Source organism: Lepisma saccharinum, chromosome 9, assembly GCF_977018435.1.
Source record: "Lepisma saccharinum chromosome 9, izLepSacc3.1, whole genome shotgun sequence".
Lineage (NCBI taxonomy): Eukaryota > Metazoa > Arthropoda > Insecta > Zygentoma > Lepismatidae > Lepisma > Lepisma saccharinum.
The window spans coordinates 82,437,826-82,460,361 of record NC_139237.1 but is presented as its reverse complement, the minus strand read 5'-3'; the positions used below and the strand labels follow the sequence as shown (position 1 = coordinate 82,460,361).

General features: G+C 40.2%; 1 protein-coding gene across 4 annotated transcripts in view; it reads right to left on the bottom strand.

Moving 5' to 3' along the window:
• The window catches only part of Lim1 (LIM homeobox 1), a 182,293-nt gene that overhangs the window by 55,116 nt on the left and 104,641 nt on the right, over positions 1–22,536 (bottom strand). For all 4 annotated transcript variants that reach the window (XM_083129155.1, XM_083129156.1, XM_083129158.1 and 1 more), the window contains exon 3: positions 6,340–6,737. In XM_083129155.1, coding sequence (XP_082985281.1) covers positions 6,340–6,737 — 398 coding nt within the window. The remainder of the gene's footprint in view (positions 1–6,339; positions 6,738–22,536) is intronic.

Here is a 22,536-nt window from a genome sequence, read left to right as displayed (position 1 = left end):
GTTCTTATCAAACTGGCTAGAGAAGCAGAAATTTATGACGAGCCACGTGACTTTGGCGACCAGACAGTACATACTGTGCGAGTGATTCTCTGTTGTTGTTTTTTTATCTGTAAACAAGCAGGAAGGAAAAACAAAACACATACGATTGTTTACTGATTTTTAGTGGCTCTAAATGTCAGGTGGCAATACTGATCTTGGTACATTCACGACCTTAGCACAAATTGATTCATAGTTTTCGAAAAGAAACCACATTCAATCAGCTACAGCATGTATTGTTAGGTATTGTGTGTGATAAAGTTTTTCACACAGTAACTGGCAATATATAAGGGAAGAGTTTAACGATTTAGTAAACATTTTCCGTTAATTTCAGAATCAAATAAACAATTAGTCATGTCATTTTATTACTTGGAAGAATTTTGAGAAAAAATATTTATGGTTAATTTGTAACGGATGACCATTTCAATAACAATAATGTCATTTTATTCATAACCTAAGGACGTTTCAGAATTTGTTACGGAAAAAAATATGCTGTTATTCACATATTAATAGTCTAAAAAAGTGAAAAGCTAAATGTAAGTGATCTTAGACAGTTTTTCCTCGGATTTTTTCTTAATACAGTGTATAAGGGTAGTTGAAACAGAAAGAAAAATATTAAAATTGTAATCAAGATCTTAAATCTAATATGTAAAACACGGAACGGGACTTTTGTTTTTTCTCCACAATTTAAATTCGGTCCGACTTGCGTATTGCTTCATTTCAATACCGAACTTGTATCGTATTTAAATTGATCCGGAAAATTGGGACCGAAATGAAATGCTTTAAAGATAAAAAAAATCTTTACGGTCCAGAAACCATTCACAGTTGCTGATTTGTCTCTCCTGAACCGGAATTGAATTTACTTACAATTTCTGGACTTTTATCAACCTTGGTTATCGTAATTACAACGCTCTCTCAAGATATTCTAAACGCGTTACTAATGACATGCGTTTTATGTAAATTTATTTTTGAAAGAAGTCCGCGGTGACTTGACATGTGTCCGGCTTACCGATAAGGAGAAGGTTAAGATACAATAATGATATCGAACATTATCATTCAATTATCATCGTTCTTGTACAACAAGTCCTAATAGTTTTTTCGTCTTTGTTTCTAGGTCAACTTATGTGAAGGTCCCGAGAGGAATCATTTGTTGCTGCTCTGGTGAAAGACACTATCTGTTCATTGGCGGTAAGTACTCAGTGCGCTTTTAATTATTACAAATAAATTATAAAACAGCCCTTGCAGTAGAATGCGTACCGTTTTTCTTCTGCGTATCTTTTTTCGGTGTAATACAAGACAAGAATGACGCAGGAGGAACGTTTTTTATTTTGGGTTTACAAAGTCCAGTCTTCATACATATATACATAATATTTTTGTATGTGCTTGTGTGTATATGTAAACATAAGCCATTCTATTTTAGAACAGGCCACATGGTTCTCGGTTTTTTAAATAAAATTTACAAATCTTGTTTTTCTAATAAAAATAAGCAATATTCACAAATAGTTTTGAATTTTAAAGAAGTGTGGATATTTCCAAGATAGTTTCTAACAAGCTTTAAAAAATTTACAGCAAGAGGAACATTAAAATATCAGGAACAGATAAGTTCTAAGTTTCATTCCATCGTGCTGCACTCATTTTAAATAGTCCTTATAATTTATTTCAAGAGTACAGATCAAATTAAGTAATCAGTACTACAGTCTGGTAGAGTAAGATTATTTCCGTAACAGCTCTGGCCGTTCTGCGCTTGCACCTTGGGAGCGAGTCATAACTCCCGACGCCTCCAATCAAGAAGTGAACCGCTGACGTCATCTCTACTCTGCGCCTATAGCTATCACGCTGTACACTGCTCGTAGGCTCGCTGGCTAGACTCGCGCAGTCAGCTGGAGATGTTCCGAATGCACTCGGACTCCACATATAACAGATTCACCGTGGTTTTCATTTCATTCTTTTCGATATAGAGATAATGCAGACAAAGGAATTTGTTTACACTCAACTATAGCTATACTAAAACTTAAATTCTTTGCAACGCAGCATCTTGCGTCTGTGAAATTATTTGAGGAGAGATGCAAATCATATCAAACGATTTAAGGGGGGAAATGTACCCCTGTACCCTGTTCATACGCCACTGAAAAATGAAATAGGATAATTAAGATATTAGTAATTATGATAAAACTTATATTTACAGGATAATAACTTGAAGCAGTTACTTTTCAAAGCGATTGCTGTGCTACACTCTAAAACGTTGACTGAAGAAATGACAGTGTAAGATCGCCAATTTACGCTCCCGTAGAACCGTAAAAAATACCTTTTTTGAAGTATTAACAGTCATTTCATAACGTAATTAATATAATTTTTATGATTCAGTTTGTAACAATGTATTTACGGTTCACGCAATTGTACCTTGTAATCGTTACCTGTGCTGATGGATAAAAAATATATTTACATTTAATGAAAATAAATAAAAAAATGTTTGCGGCCCGTTTTAACAGGCGTCGGTGCAGCTCCAAACGCCATCACCGGAAATCTAGCACGAATTGGCCTGGAAATCGAGATGTTTCTTGTGCGATAAGGAGTTCCTTGTTTCCATTTCCACTCTAAGATCGCCATTGAATTAGGGGTTGCTTAATAGCTCCCGTTCTCGGACGCTTTGGACAGCGGCCAATTTAGGAAGCCGTTGCGGATAAGGAAGGTGACGTCACAATGGACGGGGTACGTAGACTCCCTTTTCCTGTGATTGTTGGGTCACGATCGACCGAAAAAAAGTTCTTAAATCTTTAATTTGGTTTCCGAGATGGATGCCAACTCAGCCTCTATACCTCCAGGTACACCGTTAGACGTTACCGTAAATTTTACAATATTCTGCCGTTAAAAATTAACAGTGTACCTGTTATTTTACAAAAAAACGGACAACCTTTTTTTAAATTTAATTTCGAATAATTTCTCATGCATTAAGATAGAAAATGATGAAGCGACCGTCCGTTGATGAACTATACGCACAGGAAAAAAAAATCAAATGTATTTTATGGACTTCTTGTGCACTGTTGGTTTTTTTTACTTGTTTTTGATTGAACCATCTGACATATGCACACACTGTAAGACACTTATACTGTAGAAACCATTTCGCTTTCATCTAGTAGCTGCGGCAAATAAAATGCCCATTGCCCTTTTCACGGTATTACGTGGTGATGATAATTTATTTTTTCACCACGATTGATATTTTTTCTTTCCAGAATCCAGGCTGACATAATTTTTACAAAGTTTTAACATAACAAATTTGAATGGTTTTTGATAATATTGTCTGATTTTATCTTATTATTGAATAATTCGAAAGCAAAATAGATTTTTTAAAAAGTCAGTACTATGTTGAGATATGGTTTGCTATGGTGAACAATAGATGGCTCTAGACTTATGAGTATTTTTTTAATCATTTTTCTTTATTGTTTCTGAACGTTTTACTGCAGTAGAAATAAGTTAATATCTTGATCTTTTTTTTTTACATAATGTAGACTTTTATTTAAAATTGAGAAGATAACCACATGTAAGAAGATAACAAAGTATAATTTCTAATTGCCATAAAGAAAAATGTATGTAATTGCCTTTCATAGAAGTATAAGAATGTTAATTTTTTTCTTGCCAAAACCAAAAGGCTCCCATATCATGATCATTTGCATGATATTAATATAAGACCGTTACACAGTTTGTGTAATTAATAGTGTAATAGCTAAGTTTCAAAAAATATATTGGTGGTGCACTGAACTGCAATTTTTTATCATCGTCTATCTTTATGCATGATAAAATATTCAAATTTAAACGGTTGAATACCGTTTTTGTTAATTGACACGAGACTGTTAAATTTTAACGGTAGATTGCTGTAAATTTTACGGTAAGAGTGTACGATGGCTGTTCACCTGTACGAGCTATTTTCGTCCCTCACCGGGTGCGAACAAGGCTGGCACCAACTGATATGGCCTGTGGGGACCCATCCCACCCAATAATTTGTCGTCTAATTATTACATACTTATTTGTTATCGTGATTCGTGGTGTAGTACTTATTACAATCAGTAAATAATAGTTGTTGTTTTTTTTTTTTTTAAGTAAGGATGTATTGTTGGTGTGCAACACTTTTATGATACATGGAAGAGAGGGTTTATGAGATTTTTTTGTGAACTTGTGTTTTCAAAAGTTGGCTCCCTCGCTTGTTACTGGTGCAAGTATCAAATTGTTGATGGTTTTATACTTTTAGCCTGTTTTATGTGTATTTTCTTGCAATCACATTCTGCAGGCAAGAAAAACGTTTACCTTAAAATTAGACGAAGGAGAAGAATTCCAAGTGTACGACAGTCGAGACGAAGACATATTGGTACAGCCCTTACCCTATCTCTTCCCTCTCACTTTCTGACCTGGATTAGAACCCTGTACTTTTGCAGTCGAGATTATGAATTGAGCCCTGAACACGCTCAGTCACCAAGGTGGTGAAGAGCTAAACTCGCTAAAATGTAGCTTCCTCTATGATAACCCCCTCCATTTATAACGCCACTGACTGCCAGCGCTTCTGAAGCCGAGGTCTTTTGCATGTCCTTTGACGCGGCTAATTTGAGAATGTCACCGAGTTGAAAGAAACGGTCACACCCGATCCTTCCTTCCTTGTGTACTGTCTGGCATTAATCACCATCTACCTATTGTAAACGAACCACAACAAACATTTCATGACCAAGTCTACCGAACGATGCCAGCTGCTAAGATCCCACGCCGCACAGCCACACATCAATTCCTTAGTTGGGTTGAAGGCCAGTAGATGGTGCGAACAAAAAGATGTAAATTACTTGATATTTGACAAATAGTATGCTAATAATGTGACTTGAGGAGAAATGTAAGTTTTAGCATAATTCGAGTCGCCTGTGTCTTATGGGCAAAACAATTACATGTGCTACTCTTTTTAATTTTTCTTCAATTTTCTTGGAGTTCTTGCGAACAGTATTAATCTATTTGAAAACGTAGGCATTGAATTTTTGGTGATCCGTGTACAGCAGTTCTTTCCCTTGTTATATGCGACGTTATATTCGGAATGTTTATTTGTTAATGTTTGTTATCAGTGGCGTGGAAGTAAAAGGGGTACAATGCATCTTAAATATTTTGATTCGGATTGTACCCTCCTGAAATAATTTGATAGACATCCGATGTTACCATTCAAAGGAGCTCGTTTACAGTATAACAAAACGCAAAAAGTTTAATTTGTCTATATTATCTCACTTTCCATAATAATCAAAACCACCGTGAACGTATTATTGATTTATTTTATTTCGCTTTTCCGTTGTAAGGACATTAAAAAACTATTTAATATGAGTACAAAAGTATGTAACGCAGCTTAGAGCTTCCTTGTTCCTGAATTACACATGTTTTTATAACCTCTTGAAATTAGTCATATTTTTTTAAAAAATCAAATTTATTTTGTGTATATTGCTTTTTTATATGGGCAATATCAGTGTTAAGCATATATTACTAAATTGGAATTTGTGTATGTTGACAGATTGGGAGAATACACATTTATACCGCGTTCGTCAATCTGTATGTTTCTAGTGCATGAAGTAGATTTGATGCATTAAGAGTTCTGTCTGTACACATCGATCGATGAGCTTCTGGTGCATCAAATGTATTCGATACACTAATGTATGTTTTTGGTCTTTGCCAAGAATCAGGTTTACAATTCGATGCATTTATGTATAGCTTTTGTAAATGTAACGCCGAAATGCATCATTATGATGCAAGTTAGTATTTCTGTGTCGAGGTGTACTTTAATGCATCAATTAATGCGCTTTTTGATGCACCTTTCTGCATCTTTCCTTGGCCGACGTCAGTGAAGCAGTTTTCCAAATTTCACTCCTTTCGAGAAACTGCTCTGATATTTCAAATTCCCTCTACACTAGAGCATTAACTTGAATTTTCGTGTGCTTTGCTTTCGCTGTTGTCTACATATTTACAATAGTTTCGTGACTACGAATAGGCAACAGGAAAAGCAAAGCACACGAAGATCTACGTGAATGCTCTGGAAGGATGTGATCTTTCAGATTTTTGGAATATCATAGCAAATTCTCGAAAGGAGAGGAATTTTAAAAAAACGGCTTCACTGGTCCAGCCGAGTCTTAAAAATGCGTAATGTCTGGTTCAATCGATGTATTACGGTTTTGAGTGTGTGAGCGAAATCCGCTACGAAATCGTGAATATTACGTCATTAGGACTCGAACCCTGAACCTGGAAAGAGGGAAGCATGTTTCTTGCGGGAGAATGCAAACGTTCTTTATTTACCTGTATGACCCTCATCGGCAGACCCGTCTCTTTGGCCAGCTGCTCCCGTATGTGGCGCGTGGGCTTCGGCGTTTGAGCGAACGCCGTTTTCAAAATCTCCAGCTGCTTCGCCTTGATGGTGGTGCGGGGCCCCCTCCTTTTGCTCCCGACGTTGTTGTCGTCGGGAGATTTGTTCTCAGTTTGCGAGTCCCTGGTCTCCGTGTCTCCGTCTATGGACCCCTCGGAGTCGTTCAGGGAGTCCTTCTCCGTGGGCATGTCTACGGCGGTGGGCGGGGCCTTGTCGACGGCGGGCGTGGTCGCTGCCAGGAGATTGTTGTTGTTCGCCTCCGTCGGGGCAGCTTTCGGCGGCGGCGTTTCTTCCTCTTCTTCATCGTCCGAGCCTGAACCTAGTAACGAATCTGTGGAAGAGAAGAGAGAAAGAAAAAGCATCAGAGAACTGACCGCTAGAGCTTGCACAATGAAAATGAGTCTCATAATCTTATTTTTCCATAGAGCTTGCAATATGAAATGAGTCTCATAATCTTGTTTATAGAAACGAACTGCGTTTACGGTAGTGGCGTATTAAGGACCTCTATCGTGGAGACAGATTAATCATTTCTTTAGCTGCCTTTCATTAGGTTAACTGAAAGTCTGTTGTTACCGTTACGCGTCTTCTTGAGGGACGAACCTAGACTAGCGTGTTCTGGCCTGTCAAATTTGTCTATGTATAGATTATATGCAGGACTCGGGTTGTAAAATATGGTAAGTGCCATTTTTGGTCATTTTTGAGTTACAAAGTATAATGTGCCATCCTTCAGATATCGAGTGAAATTGCCATGTCATACAATTTGCATTGGACACACTGAAGCCTTCTGAAATTGGTAAACACAACACGAAAACAATTTATATACAGTATAGCTTCTAATAACCTATTTTCTTAATGAACTCAGAAACGATTTCAATATTATTTTTTTCCACGTAAATTATATCCGTTACACACAATACAGACGTAGTTTATGTGACATATTAAGTTTTATTAACATTTACCACTAATTTTAATGCGTATTAAAAATAAAACTATGTATCAATAAAACTTAATATATATTTAAAAAAAAAGGAATAGGAATATTTGGGGAGCTCGTGGAAGTTTTGGAATGGGCAGTGCCCTCCTCTGCACCCCACTTAGGTTTTAGACGTTATTGGGGTGACGATTTATTGGTAATTTTGGATATCTCGAATGAGGGGAGCCGAGCTCCGTGGCGGACTGGTTAACACAGCGCCCTAAGACGACAGGGGTCCCAGGTTCGAATCTTTGTTAGTGTCTCTTCATCATATCGTCATTCTTCGCGATTAGCCAAAGTGACAGACAAGCGAAATAAAATTAACCAAAGCAATCATTCGAGTGAGGGGTGATCGCCTAATTCTTTATGGTAAATGGAGGGGGGGGGTCATTTTAAAAATTACGAGAGAGGTAGCTTATTGCTGGATTTAGACGCTCATACGGGAGGTGATCACACGTCAGGGATCGGTTCGGTTGGGGGGTGGGTGTTCTCGGGAAGATTATTTTCACTTCCTTGCATAAGCACCTCTGGAGCTTACACAGCCTCTCACTGACGTATACATTGATATAAAAGCGGTTGGAACTGGTCGAAACTGGAATGTGTGGAGCTCTACCTTCACGCCTTTTTTTTTTTTTTTTTGTAAAAGTCTATGATATTACGTTACTTGAGCACTGACAAAGCTGATAAACAACAGTTTAATGGAAGAAGGAATGCATTATGTTATAATAATCCACTTTTCCATGCCGACAAAACAATCACAGTGAAATCAAACGTTTTCCCACACTATTAACCACGGCCACTAATTACATAATTTCCCACCCATTGACACCTTCTTTGGTACAATCGCTCTTTTTCCATGGCTCCAACGAAGAGTCAAATTACGGCAAGTTCAAACTGGACAAATACCTCTTTCCGGCCTGTTTTCATGACACCCGCCAACTAATTTAAACCTGTCAGATCCATTAATCGATTCAGACTATTTTTTTCCAGTTTCGTCAAAAACATCAATTCCCCACCCTTTTGTGGGACCATCTTGAACGAAATCGAGTTGACATTGGGGGTCATTGTTGTCCCTCTTGATTAAAATATGAGCGGTGTGTGACGTGATCATTACAGGGTGTTTTCCAATCGTTGTGAGGTTGCAGCCAATTCGGGTAGACAATACATATCCCATTCCCCCACTCTCTCTTTTGTGTTTTAAGTAATATTTTCCCAATAGCCAAGGGTCACTGGGTGCCAATGATCCATATTTTGCATCGAGCACCCTGTACTTTTATGCTCGTCATGGGCGTGGGACTGTGACGCATTGTCGCTTTGACAGAGTTCTGAAAAACTGCATTTATCCAGCTACATGTTCCCCCTGATCAGTTTCAGAAAGAAGCCAAAATAAACAAAAGCACGTGGTTTGACAGACTTTACTCTAACGATCTGTTCTACCATAGAATATTTCAGTGATAAGACAGACAAACTGAATTGAAAAATGGTTGCGCAACCTTAAGTGAAGATTACGTCCACTGGTAGATGGCAACACTTGTCAGGAGAGTCCCTCATCATGGTATTACGTTGAATTTGGCACAAAATTACTAATCTCTGACGTAACTGATTCAGAACCAATCGCAACTCAAGAAAAATCAGGTGTAAATTGTTCTGGGAGGTGCTGCCATCTTGTAGAGAGAATTGGCGTTTGCTGAATGCGCATAACTGTTGCCACTGTAGCTTGTCTCTCTATATGCTTGTAATGATCTTAGACAAGAACGAGACATACGTTTATAAATCGAGACGAGACGAGAACGTGACGTACAACTAGAGACGAGACCGAGACACTGCAAGTCTCATCCCGTCTCGTCTTATCTACATTATCGATATCCTAATTGTAACACACAGAACTCAAGTCATGTTAAATGACACATATATGAACAAAAACACATGCACGTACATAAACTTCAGATTATGTACTCCTTAGTGTGTCAAAATACACACAGAAATGCATAGACATGCACTGGGGTCCTGTGTGATGCACTAAAAAGGCATCAATTTGGAAGATCAGAGAAGAATATTTCAAAGATAACAAAATTACAGATTTAGTTGTGTAACCATTTTTATTGAAATTTTAATATTTTATTACGGATAAAGATGTAATGATTATAAAATACAGTTGGGTGCACCAGATATATTTTTTTAGAAACTGAATCATAAAAATAATTAATGTAATGGTCGTTAATACTTGAAAAACGGTATTTTTTTGCACTATGTTTTTACGGTACTGGAAATTGGCTGTTCTACACCGGTCCTTTCCGTGCTGTTCCAACATTGGAAACCTCGACACGTGTCGGTGATCGAACCAAAGACCACTCATACAAGAGAGATACATTAAGGTTCGCTGGGTTTCTAGAAGTTTAGTTCGGTGTATGGTAAAGAGAGAATTTTGCAGGCTCATTTGCACTGGAAATGAGCCTGAAATTATACAGAAAAGAGCCTGAAGTTTCTTCTTCCGGGTTCAATTTTTGAGATTATCCCAGCATCCCGAAAGGGAGCATCTTCAAAGAGAATCCTCTTGGATCTTATCTTATCCGCCTGGTTCGCTGAAAAGGCACAGATGCGTTTTTGTTCTTCGTGCTCGCGTGGTATAAGAATTCTTGGTAACTTTACGTAGTGTCAGCAGTATGCTGTAAATCCACCAGTGATATTTTTCCTCACGAAAAGCTCCCAGTTATCACAGACATCGTTCCGAGACAAGTTTTTCCAATCAGACAGACACCCTCTACATCACAGAAAACTAAATGCATCATTTCTACATTGATTGATTGAGTTTGTTTATTTTAATATATTTTTCTGCAACTTTTTGGCTATTCGCGAAGATGAGGATGAGTGATGCATTCGTATCGTTCCCTTAGGAACGACGGTATCGAACCTGGGTGGCGATAGCTCATTTCATCATTCATACTCGCTTGGCGTCATTAACTCATACGAGAAGTAGTGATTGAATAGCATGGCGTGACACCTGAATAGACAATACACACACAAATTGGATTTAATCTCCCTAAGATTGTTTCAGCATGGTGATTGGAAAATTACCTGTTTCAACTAGGAGCTGACGTTCGCAGTAGATGTTGGCTCGTAGAATAGACTTGTCCCAACAGCGTGTCGACGTGAAGACTCTCCCTCTGGTCTAATCTCTTTCGAAATGCCTCGACTGACTAGCCGAACTCAACTAACTTGACTGACTGACCCCCTGACTATCAGAACCCACACTATTTATCCTCCAAGGATTGCTGCGGTAAATTCCGGGTCGATGTACCTGTTTACTTCCTTCAATTTGTAAACTAATGCAAGTTCTTTACTCAGCAATCCTTAGATTCCTTGTGTCTGTTTCCTGTCTGGGATTCTGATAGCCAAGAACCGAGAGAATTAGCTTTCTGATCTAATAACATATACAATATTATATGGGTGTTATACGAATTGATGAACGTACACTTGCAAACACCCATGCCAAGGCCGGGATCCGAACCTGGGACCCCTTACGTCGTAGTGCATCAAATCTCTACGAAACACCAAAACCGCATAGATTGATGCACTGGAGTTTTTTTTTGGGGGGGGGGGCTTTTCCAAGAACCATTTTTTCAGTTTGATATATTTTTGTATACCATTTGTAAAGACAACGTCAAAGTGCACCATTGTCCTCTGTCGAATTTGCCATTTGCTCTTAAAATACTCTTATCGCCTTACAATTAGGCAGCACACATAGCGCCTTGCAGAGAAGCGAGTCTTTCAGGATCTACATGTCTCATTTTTATTGTCGGTGACTGTACATACTCAAAGCTGGCGAGATCATAAGCTCGACCGTCAAGGGGTAATAATTATGTCCATTTTCGATATGTTTATCTGCTTTACTAGGCTACATCTGGTGCGAACGTACTCATGAATCTATATGCCTTACATGGGCAAATCGGGTGTCGTGTGACGAAATAGATATCGACTCCCATCTTATCTGAGCGATGATCTATCGACGCAGCCAGCACGCGACGGCTCTAATGTCGCATTACGATCGTCTTGGGTGGAGTAATTGCGACCTGGCTTCATCAAGAATTCGGCGGCATTTCAGCTACACGAACGATCGGCGTCGGTGGCTGTCTGTGCGTCCCCAACGCGAGGAAATACAGGATAGATGCGTGCATGGACAAGGCCTCCTCAAGCGTGTTCGTAATTCACGCTGCCCGCCCCTGTCGGCTACATCGAAAGGGCTGAATTACAGTCTCACCTCTTCCCCTCCTTATTCTGCTCTCACGTTTGCTGTCTCCCTCTATTCACACTTCTTCTCATTCCTTACTATTCCCATTCTCCTTTTTCTACTACTCTCTCTTTCACATTCTTTCTCTAACCCTCTCTATTTCCCTCTCATTCTATTTATTCTGATCTGTTCCTCTCTCTCTTTTTTTATCTCACACTTCTTTTCATTCCTTTCAATCTTTCTTTAGCTTCCATTCTCCATCTTTCTCTCTGTAACACTCTGTCTCCAACCCTCTCCATTCGCCTCCTTCTTTGTCTTTATTACTCTCTATCTGTTTCATTATTCTCCTTTACTTTTATTCTACTCACTCTGGCTGTCTCTTTCACACTGTCACGCTCTCTCTATCTCTCTGTACTCACAATTCTCATTCTTTCAAGTCATTCTTCTCGTTTCTTTCTCCCACTCTTTCCGTCTCCATCTCTCTATTTCTCATTTTTCTCTAATAATTTCCCGCTTTTTCTCTTTATTCTGCATTCTCTCTCTTTTATTCTACCTCCTGTTCTTCACTAAATCTCTCTCTCTCTCTCTCTCTCTCTCTCTCTCTCTCTCTCTCTCTCTCTCTCTCTCCATCTCTAAGACATTCTCTCGCTCTTTATCTCGTTCTTCTTATTATTCCATCCAGTTTATTTCCTCTTACACTCCCTCTGTTTGCTTCTCTTGCTCACTCCCTTTATTCTCACTTTTTCTCATTCCTTTCACTCTTTCTTTATTGTGCTCATTCTCCAATTGTCTCTCTCTCTCTCTCTCTCTCTCTCTCTCTCTCTCTCTCTCTCTCTCTCTCCCTCACTCTTTCTCTGACCCTCTCTTTACTCTGGTCTCTATCACTTTCACATTGGATCTGTCTGCCTCCTTTTTTCTAAATGATGACGTAATGAATACACTATTGGTTATTTCATGACGATTTTCTTTCTCATGGGTTAGTCGCAACGATGAGAATGGATGATGAACCGGTGAAGTTGTTGGATTTTGGTTACATAGCGTCCACTATTGGCGATGGTTAGGGTGAGTGATGATATGATGAAATTCATTAAGGGACAGTCACAAGGAACGCCCGTGCCCAGACCGGGATTCGAACCCGCGAACCCTTGCTGTACCAAACTTGTGAAGATAGAACATAACGATGCCGCACTCATGCCTTGGCCAGAGTTCGAACGTGAAACCTCTAGCCTCACAACACGTCACGTCTACCACTGCTCCATGCTGAAACAACAAATACAATGAATCAGATTCGAACCTACGACCCCTGACCACTCTGCCACGACGACCGGTGTGATGAGTGCGCTTCTCAAACCAGCCTGAATAATGCATCTCACTGACCCCCTCCCCTGCTTGACGGATGTGCCAACCATATGGTTGACCCAATGCGCCCACCACGATCAAGATAAGACCCGGATTATGTGTAAACCACCCTTTGTCGCAACGACTTCGAGCCCTTGAAAGCAAAACAGTGTGGGCAGATCATTCTTTCTCATTCACCAAAAAACGTGGCACCATCTTGCAGAAGAAATGCATGTTCTGACGGGCACAGGAACCATTCCCCCCACCCTCCACCTCTCCTTTTTCCGTTTCAAGTTTTTTTTTCTCTCCCTCTCGTCTCTTCCTTTTTTTCCTCCTATTTCTTTTGCCCTACCCGTCTCTCTTGTTCTTGATGGTTTAAACAGGTTATGAATATTTCATACTAGAAGAATCACTGTTGAGTTCTTGGTCGGTGATTTCTAGGAACCTGACGAGACGCCAACTTTTCAACGTGGAGACTTGTCTAATTGTCCATACGTCCGCGCCTTTCCTCCTGTCTGAGAGAGAAAAAACAGCCCCCTCCTAAACCCCCGACGTCTCCGCACGCAGCTGGAAAAGAAAAATTACTTCATTATCCAGATTTCGAAAAAAAGCAAAACGAAAAAGCGGGGAGGGAGAATCCGAAAGATCCCTAGCGAAAAATTTACCGTTTTGCTAAAGCCATAATTAGTTTTCGCTGCATTTGGAATGGGAAAGGGGAGACGGAATTAGGTGGCATTAATAATTCGTCGGCGGTTAATGGTTCTGGGAGGACAAGGGAATAAAGATCTGACAATTTTTTAAAAAACCTTTTTATTCTATTATACTTCGTCGCCTATTTCTTACTTTGCGGACTTAATACCTACTTCATAATGGATGACGCCATCATGAATTGTCAGTGTAGTCTTCGCTAAAAGATATGATACGCAGAAGATACCTTGAAGGGGTAAAGTTCAACACAGGCTAATGGAGACCTGATCTATAGTTTCACACGGATATAATTGAATTCCGGGACTTTCCTTCGTTTTCTGCCATTTTTTGGCCAGGGGTGTTCATTTTGAATCAACCTCCTTCACCCTCCGATTTAGCAGTCGCCCTCCACCACCCTCACAAGTCTTCCGGAGGGTGAGGGTGGGGTCTGCCCTCACGAGGGTCGTCCTCCTCTGCTTTTGGCTAATCCCGAAGATGAGGACAGAGCACACCCAAGTCCAAGGCACAGGATTCGATACAGGGACCCCTGACGTCGCAGCATTCACGGCTGATCGGGACTGGATCTACAAACACATGTGATTAATTTTTGATAAAAGGGGAAACGCACATGGACACAGAGGATTATATTGGCTGCGGGTCCGGACGCCAAAGCCTCGTTAGTGTACTAAATGCAGTCTAGGGTGATTTCCTGGAATTTTGCGTGAATTCTTGGCTGCGAGAATTCTGCGGAAATGTTTCTCCGTGGACGTGAAAAACTTCAACTTTTATTAATGCAAATCTCATTGAATTTATAATTCTGCTTGGAAAATAAATCATTATCTCTGAATCCGTTTAATTTGTTAACGTCCTTTGAAGAACGACCTATATCTGACAGACGAAGATTACTGCAAGATAATGTACCTTGAAGTTAATCCGTTAAATTTGAATTTGAAATTCTTATTCAATTAACAATTTTTCGTAGATTTGTAGGTGTACTCCGTGCGTAACATTTGTGACTTGTGTTTGTAGATGTATTTCGAGTCGGAGTATGTGAAATGGCAAATGTAAAATGCGCATCTTAAATTAAATATTTTAAATATTAGGGCTATACCGTTTAATTGACTTGAATTAGAATTTTAGATACAGTGAAATCACACAGACCTTTTATATCGTTAATACTATATGCACTATATATAAGTGTGCGTGTGTTGAGGGGTAATACGCAAGGTTAAAATTGAGAAAACATCTTCATGTACTCTTGAATTTTTAGAAAGTTCGCCTTGAAAATATACCTGAATTTTATCATGGTTCTAGAGTGGCCACCCTGTCCTAGTTTTAACGGAACCCGAAGCACACGACAGTATGTCTTCGCCGGTCGAATTTCGGACACCTTCATTACAAAGCGACAGCGGTAGGCTTAGAGGGTAATCTGAAACGAAGCTATATGATTGAAACGGTGACTAAAACCCAGCGCATGAACGAATTATGCAGAGCCGGGGAACCCAGGATATGATTGAAAGTTAATAAATTGCCGTACTTGCTCTTGTACGATTTAAAATTAAGTGATAGCTCTCCCCAGTTGTTTTATCAGCATCCATATGCCCTAATCAGACGACAAGCTCCCCAATTTAGTACATACTATACCAGTGGCGTGCCCAACAGGGGTTGGTGTGGGTCATCCCAGTATTCCTAAATAAAGAATGTCGAAGACAGGAAAAAATATGGCAAAATGAGGACTGACCACTAAAAAAAAGTACACGTAACCTTCGCCCTTTTCCAAAATCCTGGGTACGCCACTATACTATACACAGTGGCGGTAATTGAAGTAATCAACAATGTCTTGATGAAAATAATGTTTGGTATTTTAAAAGTTTCAGTAAGCTTTTAATAACCATTAACCAACGGTTGGTAAAATATTTAATAATTGCACCTTAAAACTAAACGTGGCATGACCGGGGGCTCACTACATACTTACAAGATACATAGTACAATTTTTAAGATGTAATATGATATTCAAGTTATCTCCTTAAAGATATCACAGTTAAAATGAGCTATTTGTGCGTTCTATATTAGGAGTTTACATATTTAGTACACTAGCGCAATTTCTTGCAACGAGACATATTTTCCATAATTTGTTTATTTGAAAAGTATATGCTTCAGCTTAACGTTCCTAGGAAATATTTTAATATTTAATTCTATTTGCTTGGGACGCCATCTGTTAACAGTATAGGAAAATAATTTCAGAATCGTTTCTGATGCCGGAGAGCACTTGATGAATCGTTTGAAAGCAGGGACGACGCCAAAGTGGGTAAGGGTGGGCGGTAGCCCCTCTAAAAGTTTCTCTGCCCAGCCCGAATTGGAGGAGTATAGCGTAACGCAAATCACACGGTATGGTCCCAACTAAAATGAGAATTATCTGCATTTCAGAATGGACAGTCAGTACATATGCACATTTCAGTAATATCGCAGGGATTAACTCAATTTATCCACCGGGGCCTGTCTTAACTATGCATTTTAAAGCATGTATTAGGTTTCATAAATTTTAATTGCATTTTGCTAAGATATTTTAATATTTGTACAGTGACCTTTTCAGCGTGGACAAATTCAGCAAATAAGGACATTTTTTTTCAGGACGGGGGAGGGAGCAAGTCCTCCACTCCAAAACATTGCTTCCGTTTGAAGTTATGTGTTCCTACAATGATCTGTACCAGTCTTACTTGTAATTATCAATTCTTTATGACAAGTAATGCAAATTACTGCGACTGAAATGAAAATTATGTGTCTGGAATTCATTTTCCGATGGGGCAAAGGCTCCTCTAAATCCCCTCCTTCGGCACGCCCATAATTTATACTGCCCCTTTGTTTCTTTCATGCAAAATTCTCTGCAATTTTCATCTCGTCTTCTTTCCAGAAAGTGTCCTCGCAGATTCAGAGAAATGTGGCATTTACAAACTGGACCCTTCTTATCAGCTAATTTCTGGTGCACGCTCCCTGTCGCACTGTCGTGCGCTTCGAGTCCTTTGGTTTTCGGCCAGATCTGACGCCTGTCGTAGGAAATCCTCCTCAGCCTCCCCGCAAAGCCCCTCGTGTCAGCATCGCTAATCCACGTCACAACTGAGGCTCTGCCTTGATTCTCGCAGACAGGAATCAAACCTCACTTTGCGCAAACTGCCGAGAGATGTCGCTAGTGCTGAACGCTTCTATTTTCTTACAAAAAATGAATGGTAATTACCAAATCTGAAATATTTGTGAAACCACAAAAATGTAGTTTAATAATATGCATTAAACTGTGAAACAAGGTACTTTATACCTACTTAAAATTCTGGACAAAGTAAACTATTTTAAGTTTCCTTTAATGTTTTTCATTTGGTTTCTGTATATTAGAATGGCAACCATTATGTATTTCTCAGTACTTCAACATGGTGCTTGTCATGTTGAGGTAATGGCGAGGTTACGTTCTTAATGTGTAAGTTAAGGAAGTAACCGTATCGGTTACCTCACATGGGATATTTGAGTACCATGTGTTGAGGATTGCCTCGGTGGCCGAGCACGTCAAGGAGTTGTCCTTCGACCTCACCGCCGAGGTTCCCGGGTTCGCATCCCACCTGAGCATGGGTGTTATTTGCGAGCGTTCCTGCAATTTCGTCTATCACTCATCCTCATTGTTGTGATTAGACAAAAGTGCCAGGAAAACGACGCAAAGTAACAAAAATGCAAATGGTTTGAGGTTCAAAGTGTAATCGGAAGGATTGTTATGGGAGTTGTTTACTAAGGTATTGAAGTCTGACTATATGAAATGAAGTGTTGCAACGAGTCAGCATATCACTTCAGTGTGAGCACTGGCTGAATCTTTAGGAATAGTTTGCATAGGAACTCATAAATAAAGCATAGGTAACAAATATTAATAGGAATGGTCCTTTTAAAGTTATAAAAGTCACAAGGCAAATACAAATACCGTTTTAGACAAGTATAGACTGGCGCATTCACCCCCCACAGTGCAATCTTCTATATTTACGTGATCAGCGTGGTTTTTCAAATCGGAGACAGTTCCGAATAATTCTTACCCAAGACCTATCTGATCCTTAATTAGAAGATGGGAATAGATGACAGACTAGCCATAAAATATCCCTTTCGTGAGTCTGTGTACTAATTTTCAAAGTCCCTGGATCGCCAGTAAGGATTGTTGTCTGGGTGGAACAGAAATTATCCTCTCTGCATGGCGGAGTACTACCTGGAGCCGTACTGAGGAACATAAACCATCGCATCAGCCGCCTCCCTCCACCGTCCGCACCAGGGAACATGAACAAACGGGTTTCTGCACGTGCCGATCCCTGGTCTGGGCGGGAACCGTTCTTAAATTTCCCGAATCTTTCCCACCGGGAGCATCCGGTCGGCCACGGGGAACATGCAGAGAGTTGGGGAAACGTATGGGACGGGATGGGCTCTTCCTCGATGGGATGGACGAGTGGGCAGATGGTAAACGGTGGAGAAAGGAGGAAGCGTTCATCAGATAAGAATAAATGCATTTTGCTTTCAGTGCGGAATCGCACCAGGGTTAGGCTGAAGAAAAGAATTGGTACATGGCACACATCAGTGTGAGAATTAACTTTTGGCTTTGGAGAGGGGAGTTGCTGGATTCAAATGTGACCTTAATCTTTGGAAGGAAATCCACTCTTTTTAAAGGAACATAATCCACATTATTATGGACCGTTGCCCTTATCTGATGGCAAAACAGAAAATGTAGATAAGTACACCTAATAGGTTTACTAGGTTATTATTAGTAGCTATGATTGATTGATTGATTGGATTTATTTTACTTTGATTTTCTACAACTTTTGACTAATCGCGAGGATGAGAATGATGTGATAAGATAGATGAAGAGGACAATCACAAACAAATATGGACGACACAACATGAGCCCAACAGAGGATTATAATGGTTGTGAGTCAAGACGCCAGAGTCTCGCTAGTCTGCAAAATCCAGTCCAAGGTTCATGCAAAGCATGGAAGTGAGGTCGAAAGTTGGGTGTCTTTGGGAACGGTGACCCCTTAACCCCTTTCAAGCTATGACAAACTTCCAATAACTTCCTTGTAATAAGTGCATTCTATTTAAGTCACCATACCACACCATTTATGATACTGGAACCTTTGGTAGCCGGACAATTGCGATGAACACAGTGAGAAGTAAAAGGGCGGGTGGAGAATTGTGATGACATTTTAAATCTTCTATCAAATTGAAGGGTGACTTAACACTCCGTACAATACCTCTTACAAGAGAATTATTAGAAATATTGATATTTTCGAATAGAACACTGATTCCTCTCACACTTTCTCCAGGGGACCGCTTGTAAACGTACTTGCATTACAACCACTTTTAGGTTAGGTTAGTTAGTCATCGTGATCTTCGCAATTGTCCGTGATTTTTAGCTTCCTCGCAATTTCCCGCCATCGCAATTGTCCTAGATTCGGAACCCTTATATCCAGAAAAAAGAGTACTGATAAAATAAAATAAAATTTAAAAAAAACTACATGTAATTATTCATTAACATTTCCTGAAACAAATATCTTTCCAAACAAAGCCCATATCTACTGAATTTTCTATTACTCAGGAATTTATGCGATGTTTAAATAAAAAATAAATGATTGTTCTCCCATAGCCAAATGTTTCCAGCGGTCCCAGGTTCGATTCCCGCTGGAAGGCTTCAAAATTTCGGTGTTGAGTCAGTATAGTGAGGACAATTGGGAAGCTTCTTGAAATAGCTTTCTGTCTCGAAAACCTGAAAGCAGCGCGATGGGACTCGACATGCTGACCGTCGGAGGATTGTTGCGCCATATAATATGACTACCTGACTCATTGACTCTTTACCTTTTTGTGTAAGAGTTGAATGTGAAGCGTAGGTGGTAGAAATTCTTCCGTCTTTTTATTATATAAATAGAACGAATACAGAGTACATACTCATGGATTGAAGGGTCAGATGTGCACTGATGAATTTAAACGAACATTTGCGGCCTGTTCGCAATTTCCCAGCTTCAGCCGCGTGGCCATCCCAGCTGCATGGATTCACACAGGCGTTTCGTATCGTTTTGCCAATATTCTTGCCCGTTCTCCATTGTTCGTACGTCGTTAAAAATCCCAGTGTTTCCATACATGACATCTGAAGATCAAGCCGCACGTGAAAATTTGAGAACTTGCCTGATAAGGTTCTGGAATTCCCTGCTACTCCACTGGAATATTATGACGACCATCGTGGCGGAGTGGTTATGACGACAAGGGGTTCCGGGTTCGATCCCGGAGTGGGCATGGATGTTCTTCGCCAGTGTCCCTTCATCCATTTCATCATATCATCACTTGTGGGGTGTAAGAGGGACCATTCCGATAGCACACACAAATGTCAACCAATGCACACTAACGAGGCTCTGGCGACTGGACTCATGGACAGTATAATCCTCTGTGTGGTCTGTGTTGTGTGCGTTTGTGATTGTCCTTTCATCAATTTGATCTTATCACAATTCTTCCGCATCTTCGAGATTAGCCAAACGTGGTCAATTTGGGCAATGGCCTCAAAAACCAATCTCACCAGAATAGATTCTGTTTTCAGTTTCTTTCATGCAATTATTCGCCATAGAATACCTTCCTGTCGACATGTATCCAAATCAGACACCATGGCTGCTCTGAATATTCACACTCCATCCTTTCGTCGTGATCTAGCTGACATGAAATTTTTATACAAGATAATAAATGGCAAAATCCGAACAGATCTCCTAATCAGTAAATTCACACTTAGGGTACCCCTGCAACTCTTCCACAACCCAACCACTAGGCTATCCCTTCTACAGCGCTCCTTGTTTTACAGGCTCCCAGAAATCTACAACAAACTTCCCCTGAATGTAGATATTTTCCTTCCAGAACGTAGTTTTTGTATATTACTGACCAAGAACATGTAAATCTATCCCATCTTGTTATTGTTTTTATCTTTTGTTTCTACTTTATGTTGTTTCAGTGTAAAATGGCCAAATAAGACTGTATCTGAGACCCTGAGTAAATAAATAAATAAATAAATAAAAAAAATAAACAAAAACAAGCAATCAATCACAACTCGTCCTCATTCTCGCGATTAGCCAAAATGTGGCAGACAAGCGAAGTACAAAAATCAATCAAAGTCAGCCTACTGAGCTTCCCGATGGTGTAGTGGCAATGTCGTTGCCTTGTAAGCAAGTGGTCCCGGGTTCGATGCACGGTGGAGGCGCATAGCTGTTCAGATCCCACCTTAAACTGTAGTTCCAGTCCAGGTTAGCCTTTCTGTGCATAAAGTTGACTTAAGCTCAAAGCAAAAACAACCCACTGGAAAGTTTCCAGATACCTCACTGCTTTGTGGCTATATTCGTGCCGGAAAAAGCTTGCAATCTTTGCCTGGTTTCCATTCAAGAAGATGCCTTGAAACTGAAAGCCCATGTTTGTTGCTGTAAATTCCTTGAGGGAAGGAAGCGGTTGGTTCCCGAGAATCCTCGAGAATTGGCAACGCTGGCCGCAAGCCCTCCCCCATCATTCTCCCCCTGGTCCAGATCAATGTGATGCTGGGCCCGAGTTCCACTGCACAGAGATACAGAAGGAGAGAGGAGGGAGGGGAGGAGAGGGGAAGTAAAGAGAGAGCAAATATTAGTTTTCTCACTTCGCTCGGCTCATTGAAACTTGGTTGGTGCACTTGTGCATGTTGGAACACTCCAAGCAGGATCAACATTCGATGGATCAGTTTTTTTTGTCGGGGTGGGGGTGAGTGGGGAAAGGGAGGGGGGTTGTTTTTGAGAAGCCACCGACGGCTGTCAAGCGTGCGTTTCATTCATGCCGGATGCGTTTCGGGAAAACAATTTTTCTAGCGTGTATTCATCACCTCGTGCGATGCGAGCTGTTTAAGGAGACATGTTGGAATCCACAATGGATGGTTTCACAAATGGCAACGTGAAACGATGATTAGGTTGGGTTTCATGGCATCTGTCGTGGCTTAATGATGTCATCCAGTTCGACTTTGCTAGAGTGTAGATTGATAGATTGAATATAGTTTACTTTACTTCGCTTTCTGCCACTTTTGGCTAATCGCGGGCCCTTTTTCAGGCATCTTATTTACATGCAAATACATAACATTACACTTACTTAAGCACAGTCCAACATTACACTTACTGAAACACAGTCCAAAACGGTATACTTTGACGATAAGTCAAACATCCCTCCTGGATAGGCTATTCTAAGTATGTCTCTGGGACGGACAGCTGGATATCATATAGAACTTCGGCATTAGATATCCGTTGAATATTTGGGTGCTGTGTATAATCACTACTAAAAGTGCTGGAGGGGTGTTCGGGACAAAGTTTTGGGGTCAGAACGGAAAACGTTGAAAATTTACCGGTTTTTGTGGAAATCTCGAATCCTACACACTATTTCTCGTTTGAAGTGGTTGCTTTCATATTTCTTGAAGATAAGCTGCTATTTGCAAGATATTTCCGACTCCGACACTTTTACAGCGTGTCCAGAACGCTTCGAGAATTAATCACTTATACACATAAACTCAAGGGCCTGCCAGAGCGGCTTTTTCATTGGGTGACGCGTGGTCGGCGCATCGAGTACCATCGCGGCTGTTTTCTGGTTTTCCAAACCGGAACCTGCTTATTCTTTTTGAAATAGCTCCCCAACTGCTCCCATGACGCTGGGTCAACGCCAAAATGCAGTGTAGTCACTTACACAAAACGCAAAGCTCCTTGTGTGTTTCCATACCGTATTAGAAATGTAGAAATCACGCGCAAACATGAAATTAAAGACCTCGGAGTGACCTTCGACACCAAGCTCAAATTTAATAAGCATATTGAAACTGTTACTAACGACGCTTTCAGAAACTTCGGTTTTATAATCCGG